We start from the raw sequence: 10943 nt of genomic DNA, 5'->3' as shown, positions 1-10943 counted from the left end.
GAGATCCATGTTTGTATATGCAGTCACTTGAGGGTTAACAATCAGACCAGCTGATTTCAAAGGTTGAGGCTTTCTGAAGTTGCAGGATACTATGGAACACTATTGGTGGACTGGCATCCGGGAATCTCAGTGGCCGATGACCAACCAGGTGAGCCCGGACAATAAGAGCAGCACATCATGATGCGTATTCAGATTTCAAATCCTCGCGCACTATTGGTGGACTGGCATCCGGGAATGTCAGTGGCCGATGACCACCCAGGTGAGCCCGGACAATAAGAGCACCACATCATGATGCGGATTCAGATTTCAAATCCTCGCTCTGCATGTGCAGTGCAGTAGATTTAATTCCTTGTGTGTCCAGCAGAGGGCGACATCACCATAGCCACATTATGTGCACATACAAAGATGTCCCATGATTCCAGTCATGGCTGTTCTTCCAGTCATCTGCTGTCTTCATCCTTAATCCTTTTTCTTGATAAGGATTTTGCACACAGTTCTTTCTTCTGCATTCTCAGTGTTCAAAGTCTGTGCAGGCATAAATAAAATCTTCACATCCACATCTGTGCACTGACAATCTTCATGTGGAACTAAAAATGATCCATTTAGTCTGGAAAACGCCCATGTGTGTCTGCTGCTGCCCTGAAAGAATGCATGGGAGTCCTTCAAACCCCCATAACATAGAAACATACATACACAAGGGCTCTGCTGGGCACAGAAACTAGTGATGTGGTTGAAGATGGGCGGTCATCATTTTTTATTGGCTATCCTCCTCTTCCTGGTAGCGAGCATGTCGTAGAAAGGATCCCTGCTGATGCTCGCTCTGTGGAAAGAACGCACAAAGGAATGCGTCACTGATCGACTCTTGACATTAATCCTACCCACACAATTAGAGCTTAAAGAAAACAATTAAGCCTGGTCTTTTGTGATTTTTTAGTGCATTCCACGTCCATTTTGGGATGAGGGTCAGTAATTTGTCATTGTAGTAGGCTAACCTTAATCTATCACATCTCTATTTGTCAGTGCAACTTAACCAAAACACATCATGTCTTGTCTGCACTGCATTCTGCTGAGTCTAGAAAGAAACCCATTTGCTTTGTGAGTGATCAACACCTAAACCTGACATTTAGTGATTTTTCACACATCTGAAATGTGTTCCTCACTCACCTTATGTCTCAACATCTCATACCCTTCTTTGAACACCATGAAACTCTTCTTTACATCAATGTAAAAAAGGTGAAGCAACAGGAATGTTGTGCTTTCCAAAGCTTTTTACTCTGGCGTGTCGCACACTAAAGACAGGAATCAAACCCACAACCTTCCCAGCAGCAGAACTGTTAACGTGCTGACTGTGTGCGTTTATGCACAGATGAGTCAGGTGTGGGTATGACATGGGTTTGTGTGTGCGCGACTGTGCTGACCACAGGACAGACTGCCGCCCCAGCAGCTAAGGCAAGTGAGAGTGTGGTTTGGGGCTGCACAGCTCTGTCCTGCTGAGTCCAGTCTGCCATCGTTATTATTCCAACAATGACAGAGTCTTTGCCTTTGAGTGTGCAATGGGATGAAACACTAACAACTAACACTCATGGCAGTACAGTTGTGCTCTGACACTAAAAGCCCTCTGAGGCTTGCAACCAGTGTGAAATGTGTAGCAGCGTGTCATCTCAAGGTCAGCTGACTCCCCTTTCTAGTCACTTTAACCGTACATGAGGCAGCCTTATCCATATATATTTGTCAAAGCTAATTGGTTTTGTTTATATAATTAGAGCATAGCAGGATTGTGCAATATCATTTCTGCTCTGATGCTGATCACATATGGCAGTGAAGCTGTAGCTGAGTGGATGATAACCAGTGAGCCGATCAATTGCCCACTGGGCCCAATTTACTGCTGCACATCCATACTCCTCACTGGTTAACAAGGCAGCATGTGGGTATGAGAAATCAGGTGAAGAGGCTGCAAAAACCGAAGAGCCTGAGTGAGAGTGTGTGCATGTGTGTGCTTTTCCTTCCACTGCTGAGTGCTAATCAAAGGGGAAGCGAGTTTGCCAAGCAGAGAAGGAATTGCCTCCGAGTCTTATCTGTGTGAGAAATGGAGTCACATTTAGTCACCAGCGTGCACATGTGTGTTGCATTCTCACAGTCAAGGTCAGACATGGGAAAGTCCCACATGGGAGTAGCTCAGCGTTGGCTAAGTGCCCTCTCAGTGTAAATGGATCCACACTAACAGCATCTCTTACTTGATAGATTTGATCCACTCCTCCTTCTCCTCCGGCGTGGGGGCAGATATCCTGTACACCACGTGGTTGCCCTCGACGACGCGCCCGTCTGCTTCTGTCTTGCAGGCCTTGATCACCTGACCTTTGTGGTTGGGGTTGTACAGCTCAAAGCAATTCTAGGGCGACATCGAGAGCCAACCATGGTATGATATGCGTGGTAAAAAAAATAACAGGTCTCATTCACCAACATCTTCCTAAGCGTTTTCTTAAATTTCTTTGTAGGCTGTTCTTCAGGTCCTAAGAAATGTCTACGTCTGATTCATGAATGCTTTCTTAAACCGCAGAATTGCTCACACCTGTGTTCTTATATTGATGAATCCCATGTGCAAAGAAAAACCTGGTTATGAAGTGGAAAACAACAAATGAGCTGCTATATTTAGTAGCGTCCGCAGTGAATATAAAACAAAAAGACGCATGGGATGCTCTTAGTCGTTCAGTGAACACTATAAGAAGGGCGCACAACTGATGGTCTGATCTCAAATCTGAGTCAACAAAACAAACACAGACGAGAGATGCCGACCAGTGGAGGAGGACAGGCTGCCCTGAGTTATCTGAGCTGGACCAGCACATCAGGGCCATCGTGGCTCTCCTGGGTGTGTCATCAGCTGAGCACACCTCCATGCGTGCACCCGGGTCCCTTCAACTAAATAACCAGTTATTTCACACGTGTCAGCGCTCAAATGTGCATAGGTTCTATTCTTACCCAAGAACATATCCCAGTAAGAAAACATGGGCGAATGCTGGTATCTTTGTGAAAATGTATTTTATGAACAAGATTTGTTCTTAAGAGCAGTTGATAAATGAAACCCAATATCTGTATGTGGCAATTCTGTTTTTTTTGTTTGTTTGTTTTTTCCAGTTTGAGCTCTCTGTATGAATTCAGAAGACAGGAGGAGTGTGTGTGTTCTTACAGGTTTCCTGGGCTCGTCCACCTCTCTGATACTCAGGTTCTCCAGAGGAATAATCCCACGGGGCTCTTTATCCTGGAGAGACATACATACAAAGACAACACAACAGATTACTCATTCAGTGTGTCTCTTCACCAATATCTAAGATGAGGAGCAGGACAGGGACACAGGGATACGTAGTAAATAAAAGATCCAACCGAGATGATGCAACACACTGAGGTTATTGATAAAAACTGACAGTATTTTGTCAAATCAGTTGGGACACCTGTTAATATTCCAGACTGAAGCCATAGTTAAGGTGATGGACACTCGCCTATACCACTGCTTTTCTTGCTTTTTTGCCCCCAATTAAGCGACCATTTCCCATAAACCCCATCACTAAGACATCTGCATCCTGACTTCTGGCATTTAGCGGCAAGTCAGAGCACAGCCTCAGAGCTGCTAGACTGGATGTCAAGTTTTTAATTTGTTGACAGATCAGAATAGGACATAGATATAAATACCTGTAGGAGAAGCAGAACAGTATTTTCATGTGATGTTAAAATGTGTGGGGAAAATAAGAGCTCAGTATTTTAAGCATTATCTCTACATCAAATTGAGCCTCGCAGCATCACAGGGAGATGTAACCCTACACTCCGCATCCTCGATCCTCCACTGAACGCTATTGTGTGTGAGGGGCCAGATGTGAAGTGTGTGCGTGTGCATGTGTGTTTGGGGGACCCTGGGGAATAGCTATGTGCCCTGCTCGCTGCTAATGAGGGGGCACAGCAGGAGGGAGAGATGCTCAGCTCACAACTGGCTATGTGTGTGTCATTCTGTGTGCACACTCCTGCTGCAGCGTTCTCCTGTGTATGTCTGTGGGGGGTGGTGTTAGAAAGGGGGCTGCTGGGCTGAAGTGGGTTGGGGGGAGCCACTTGGCTTATGGCTTTGCAGGGCCAGATGTGTGCTGTAGACCTTACAGATGTTTCCCATGATGCCTCATGTTAATTGCTAGAGTGAGGTTCATTGAAATTGAAGGGGCTACATCTGTTAATAATAAAGCTGGAGGGCAAAGTCCTCTGTCTTTGTGTGTGTGTGTGTGTTAAAGCATGTGAGAAAGAGAGATTATATATATGCCCTAATTTTTGTTTTTTAATACAGTACTTACAATCTCAGTGCACCCTATCCCTCTATTAAATTTATTTACATATCAGCTATTTCACACACTCAGACTATCAATATTGGATTAACTATTTTAAAATTTAAAACTACTTTTGAGATTTTTATATTGAGCTGGAACATTTGACACTGAGAAATACACTTAATTGCTTTCTTTCACTAACTATTAAGCTAGTTCGCTTAGCATAAAGCCTGATATTCTATGAAAGAGTACAAAAACCATACAAAATCAAAAGGCCAATTATCTCACGTCTAGCACAAGACTGAACACACAAAATCATAAAAATCAAAACAACTTTCAGTTTTAAGCTAGGTTATGTGCGGGACCGTTTCTTGGCCAGGCGTGATGACTTCTGAGGCTTGTTGTCACCGTGAGTTGGGCAGGCAACAGGAAGTCCCCACTGCTGGCAAGAATTAGCTCAAGATGTAACCCTCTGTTAAACCACATGCTATTGTTTCTATACTTGGTTTTTGTATGGTTCAAACAAACAATACCACATTAATTTGATGTCAATATTTAATTAAAGAGCTTCAAAGTATTTGGTGAGTATATAAACCTTGGCACATGACAAGACTGCTTCACTTTTAGTCTTTGTGCTAAGCTAAGCTGACTGTCTCCTGGCTGAAGATTCATATTTGGCACACAGACTAGGGTGGCATCAGTTCCATCTCGCTCTCAGCAATAGAAGAAAATTTACTATAATGCTAAACTCTAACATCCTCTACAGTCAAATATGTTCTATTATGCGCACGCAGTCACACATACACACATCTGCCTACTCACTGTTGTGTATTCAAAGTAGTAGAGGCAGTTGTCGGTCAGAATGAACCACCTTCTCTTCCATGTCTTCACTCTGCCACCTGTAAAGAGAAACACACAGCATTCAAGCTCAAACTGAAGACATGGTGGTGTTTGTGCATGTCAAGACTGATCTATAGGACACCTCGGCTCCATGTGCCACATCTGGTTCTGATCATCGACTCCGCATCATTAAGCTCAATCAGATGCTGGATGCTGCCTCCGGCACCCCCGATCCCTGGCGATCGATGTCTGAGGGGCCAGGGTAGCAAGCGTAAAAGCGCCCACCGTGTTCTTGTGAAAACAGCTGAACCCAGTGTTACCTTCCAGGAGAAACCCCAGACATTCACACACCCATGTTTACAGTATATGAAAAGCTGGAGTGCACCCAGCTGGTCCGACCAGGGAGAGTGATGGATTTTGAGCTAGACCTGAGAAACATTTCTTCTGACATTTTCCAAATAGAAGACAGAGGCAGTAAAATGTAACGGCTCATACTTGTTGCACAGAGGGTTCACTTTTAGAGCGAGTGACCTGTTTGAGTCAAACACCATCTGAACCTTTTTTATTATACAATTACATATCTGAATGTAGGAATTATAAAAGGACATCTCCTCACAAGAGCCTCTCTCTCCATCTGTCTCCATCATCAGATTGTAAGAGATTATTGGGATTACTGGATTTCCTGTTAATTACACCAGTGATGAGCAATTCACATGTGTAATCAAAAGACAATGTGGCCGATATCAGTACACAAGGTGCACATATTGCAGATTATTAACATTTGCTGACTTTACAGGATGAGGTGAAAGCAGTCGTTACTGATGTAATCAATATGTAATGCTCACTTAACCCAGGTTTTTATTCCATAATGACACCACAGTTAAATCCATCATCTAGAGTATATTACTTATGAGCATCCACTGTATTTACTGTAACTCACTATAAAACGGAATGAGCATTGTTGGGTGAATCCAAAATATACGTACATCTTATTATGCTATAGTCGACCATGTGGCAGGCTTTAAAATCATCCTAACATTTAATGTGAATTTCTATATCCAGACCCTCATGTTTGCATGGTTCTAATAGAGATATATCACTCAGTTGTTAGTTTATGGACTCTGGAGGGGGAGCGCTAATAAATGAACAAGTATGAGGGAGTACATTATCATATTATTCTATTTTTTATCATCTGCATTATTTAACAGGATAAAAGGGTTTCCCTTGAGTGTAACTTAGTTGACTAAATGAGGTCCTCATGGGTGTAACAGCCACAGTATTGTACAATGACCAGCATTGATTCAACTATAAATATTGATTAGATATTGTTTGTCACCTCAATTAGATAATTATGGAGAACAGAAGAAAAGAATCCACATCTGTCCCTGTCTCTTGAATCAATCCCAAAGTACAAGTTTGGCTTGACAGTTTCACAAGACTAACAGTGCTCAGACTCTGTGACCCTCACCACAGTTAGACCTTCTGAAACGTATTCTACAACCACCTAAATAACTGAAAGTTACTGCATGCTGGAGGATGATGGATGTAGGCAGAGCAGCGGTCTCAGTGGAGCTCTGTCATACTGAAAATCCTCCCATCACTGAGCAGCGGCTCCTCTGATGGAGCTAACACTAGTGTGGAATTCACTAACGGGAAAACTGGACCTATAATGATCTGGCAAGTGTAGCTGGTGGGACAGAGGGAGGACAATGAAACAGGGCTGAGGGCTCCTTTATTTTTCTGCATGACCAGCCATGCAGTGGTAGGTACGCGTTCGCATAGCGCAGACTCAAGCAGCCCATTCTCTAAAGCTCAAGCATGACTGCATGTTCTGGCAGATAGTTACACAGGAGCTGTGTGACGTGCAAGCTAACGGCACAAAGCATGAGGCGACCCGTTCGCAGCTGAGCCCTGGGAACCTGTTTCAGGACCGAGGAAGGAAAGTTATTTACATCAGAGCAATGCAAGTTAACATCGCTTTCATTCAGAAGATTTAGTTCTTTGGCTGACTTGCTAATGTTTTAAGGCTTGTTACATCACAGCTTTAAAGAAAAAGTAGGAAAATTTGAGAAACACATTCAATGTTTTGCCATGAATTATCTGAAAAGATCATTATGACTCATGTCTAAGTATGAAGCCAACGTTAGCTCAGCTTGGCACAAAGACCACAAACAGGGAAAAGCTAACAGGAAGCAGCTCTGCAAAACATAAGAGGTTTACAAAAATCTGCATCCAATGTTCACCTTCACATTTTCTTCCATATAAATACATTTACACCTGTCTGATTAATTTTGTGATCTACCATTATACAGGTTTCTATTTTATCAGCAAAAAGTGCTTGTTTGTTTATGACTGACATACATGACTTTCCTTTTTTATGCCGTAATCAAAGGCAAGATAATAAATTGGTGTATAGCAAGTGGCACCGAGGTTTGATGAGGTGAACCGTTTTGTCATGCCAAGGCTTCTTGGTGTAACAAGTAGCGTTCTGCGTGCGAACCAGCTGAGCGGAGCTCTATGCCTCATCCAGCCTTCTCCTGTGCCACAATCCCCATGCAGAATGAGGGAGACCACTGCCCTCTGACTCACCTTTCTCTTTAAATGAGTTAACTCATCATCTCACAATGCTGTGACTTACTTGCCCTCTGCTACAAAAAGTCAGTTAGGTGGGTGTCTAGCATGTTCAGGGGGGTCCGGTGTGCTAATGAGATGATGGCAGCCAACGCCAGGATGAGAGCACAGAGGAGGAAGAAGCATTACCTGTGCCATCATGAAGGTGGACAGTTTTCTGGACAAAGACAGGGCTGCAAGGGCAGCATCATGAACCAACTGCAAATGATGTTTTGTAACACTCATTAATGTTACTACAACATTACAAGGCTAGTTAGGTAGATGTTTTCCCTTCCATGGCACAATGAATAGATGGACTTATAACTCTGTTGAATTACCTATTAACTAGTTAATGAGCCATCAGGATATGCAGTGTCTTCACACTGGCAAAATGAACACCAATTATCAATTAAAATGCCAAGACGTGTAATAAATTCACTCAATGTCTGCATGAGCGTGGATGCACGGTTTTTTCCTCATTCAGTAACTCCTGTCTTATGACTGAGTGAACACCACGCCACATCTGTTTTGTAAAGCAGTTGTACTCAGACAGAAGCGAGTCCTATAAAAGAGAAGTTAACACTGTGTTCCCTCAGAGGTCATCGCAATGAAGATGGTCTGCTATTGGTCAACAGCACAAAGTTCACCTAAAGTGAACTCAGAACATATGTTTAACAGTTACAAGTTATCAAAGTTCAAGGCTTTTGTCTGCTATTCTGAAAGCACATACCAAGCTTTAAGAGCCAGCCTTCTCTGTCAGGGTTGAAGAATGTGTGCGTCAGATCATTCCCATCATCCTCTGGGATTTTGAAGGGCTCATTTTTGATGCTGTCATAAAGGTTCTGCAGGCAAGGAAGGGAAACTATTAATCAAATGAGGAAACAGTGGAACACGCCTTACCTGTATGTAGGAGATGTGACATAACGGTCATGGAGATCAATCATCTCACACACGCGCTCATCACAAACAAACCCTCACCCTGAGAAGCTCCTCTGGAAGATCTCCTCCTTCATTGATGCCTCTGTTCATGGAAATAAAGCGCTCCACTGGGGGCTTGTCTCTGACATTTGGATTGTGCAGGCTGGTGTTCAGCATGATGATAGCAAACGACAGCACATAGCAGGTATCTGAGAGAACAGAGATGCATTATGAAAAGCAGATGTCCTGTCACAAAACCCCACTCACACCTGGCATTAACACCCAATCTGTATGTGGTGTTATACAGACTGCACATTACTATCTGGTCTAAATGAGATCAAAGAGTTGCAACAGTGCAAAAAGGGAACAGGTAATACCAGATAATAAAATGAAATAGGCTTTTATTTATACCTTTTATTCTCCAGTTCATATATGATATAATATTTCTGAGCCTGTTTTAATAATACATCACTTTTAGACTTGGACAAGCCAGTTTTTTAAAAACATTTTGCATTTCTACTGCATTTCACTGTGTGTTAGAGAGAGAGAGAGAGAGAGGTGTGTGAGAGTAAATGCAAGGGTGGCAGCTTCAGTCTCTCCACTTTGAGTTAATGCTCAAACTCGTGTGGCCCAGTGGCCGTCTGTAAATGAATCATTCATCCCCCACCGTCTGTCTCCTCACACCGACACTTTGCTCGTGGGTGTTCTGGGGTAACACACAGTCAAATACTATGCAGTTTCCACAGGTTACTTGATCAGAAGGGGTGGACATTGATATTTTTGCCTGGTTTTCACCAGGAGGTTGAAGTTTGTGCCATCCCTCACCGTCTGCCATGTTTCAAATGAACTGAAACATGACAGACGGTGTCAGTGAAGGGGTACTGGAGTTCCTCTGACCCGCCTGTTGGGGCACAGCTGACAGAAAAGCCTGGTTTACACTACAATAACCCCGTGTGTCTGACCTGTCGACTGGAAGACTCCGGGGTTGCACTGGCAGTACCGTGAGGCGAATGCCTCCATCATGCGGTCGATCTTCTGGGCTTCACCTGGCAAACGGAAACTCCACAGGAACTGCCTAGAGTAGAAAAGGAGAGGAAGTCATCTGCGATGCCACACCTTAACCGGGTAGACATAGCAGAACCGTTTTCATTATTAAACGATTTTGTGAATCATTCTGCTGACCGTAGCGCTTGGACGAGGTTGAGGTCTGCAAACTCATGTAGCTCCACAAAAGCCTGGAGTACCTTGATGTTGAAGTCATCCCTGTAGGAAAAAAACACAGAGAACCTGAAGTGATTTTACTTCTAGCCAATTGTTCATTCAGAGGAAAAAATCTTAGAGATTTCAAAATGCCTTTGCGAAGATGAGACATCTCTGAACATCATGTGAACCCAAAAGAGAGGATGGGCAAAAGCAATATGTCCTCCACAAAAGAATTTCTCATTTCTCTCATTCCTGACATGGTTGTGCTCTTATTCATACCGGACACTGAGCGGGTCTGGAAGTAATTTAAACAGCTGGCCAGTGCTGAATGCCTCTTCACCCCAAGGGGAGGGAAATGGTGTCTCACTTAGGAAAAAACAGCTAAAACCAAACCCACACAAGCTCCTTTCTGTGAGAAATTTGTTTGGCAGTCGAAGGGAGTATTCAACAGCTGGTCTCAGGCTGCAGTGACAGCGTCTCTGACTGCGTTTGCTGTACATCAGAGTGTATGATCCGGACACCGCATCATCTTTGTACTGTTCAAATAAAACCAGGAATTTTCTTTGTGTTTTGTGTGTTTTTGTAGAAGGAGGCAGTGGAAAGGTTGAGAAGAGTACAGAAAGAGCTGGCTGACAAGAAACAAACAAAGTTGCATTGCAATAGCACTCCAGGACTATACATATGAATGTTTGTCTCCTCGGTTGAGCGTTTGTGACTGTATTGTGCCCCGTACTGTCATCTGGTGCTACATAAAACTAATCCTGTGAGGGTGGTATAGGTTGTTGCTACAGGTAAATTTACTACTTACACATAGATGTGCCGTGCTATTTGTAAAAATGAAATAAAATTTGCATATATATATATATGTCTGAGTGTATGAACAGTGAGTACACTGTGAAATACACAGGAGCAATAAAAAGGGCTGTCAAACAAAACAACGTGTAATTTAAGAGTCAATCGCACACTCAGTCTGCATCCATCTCCCACTACCCATCCACCTTCCAGCTAGTTTTCTCCTCCGCTGTCTCCATTTCCTTTCCCTGTGTCCCTCCCTCTGTTTTCCTGTTGCAG

General features: G+C 43.4%; 1 protein-coding gene across 2 annotated transcripts in view; it reads right to left on the bottom strand.

The window, feature by feature from the left end:
- Positions 1 to 216: 216 nt before the first annotated feature.
- The window catches only part of LOC109969161 (cytohesin-3), a 24105-nt gene continuing 13378 nt past the window's right edge, over positions 217 to 10943 (bottom strand). For both annotated transcript variants that reach the window (XM_020615858.1, XM_020615859.1), the window contains 8 exons: positions 9852 to 9932; positions 9632 to 9744; positions 8730 to 8878; positions 8482 to 8593; positions 5124 to 5200; positions 3185 to 3256; positions 2235 to 2389; positions 217 to 820 (listed from right to left, as the gene is read on the bottom strand). In XM_020615858.1, the coding sequence (XP_020471514.1) occupies positions 748 to 820; positions 2235 to 2389; positions 3185 to 3256; positions 5124 to 5200; positions 8482 to 8593; positions 8730 to 8878; positions 9632 to 9744; positions 9852 to 9932 (832 nt within the window). In that variant the 3' untranslated portion in view covers positions 217 to 747. The remainder of the gene's footprint in view (positions 821 to 2234; positions 2390 to 3184; positions 3257 to 5123; positions 5201 to 8481; positions 8594 to 8729; positions 8879 to 9631; positions 9745 to 9851; positions 9933 to 10943) is intronic.

The sequence above is a fragment of the Monopterus albus genome, unplaced genomic scaffold (assembly GCF_001952655.1).
Source record: "Monopterus albus unplaced genomic scaffold, M_albus_1.0 scaffold171.1, whole genome shotgun sequence".
NCBI classification, from domain to species: Eukaryota; Metazoa; Chordata; class Actinopteri; order Synbranchiformes; family Synbranchidae; genus Monopterus; species Monopterus albus.
This window is presented reverse-complemented; position numbering and strand designations above follow the sequence as displayed.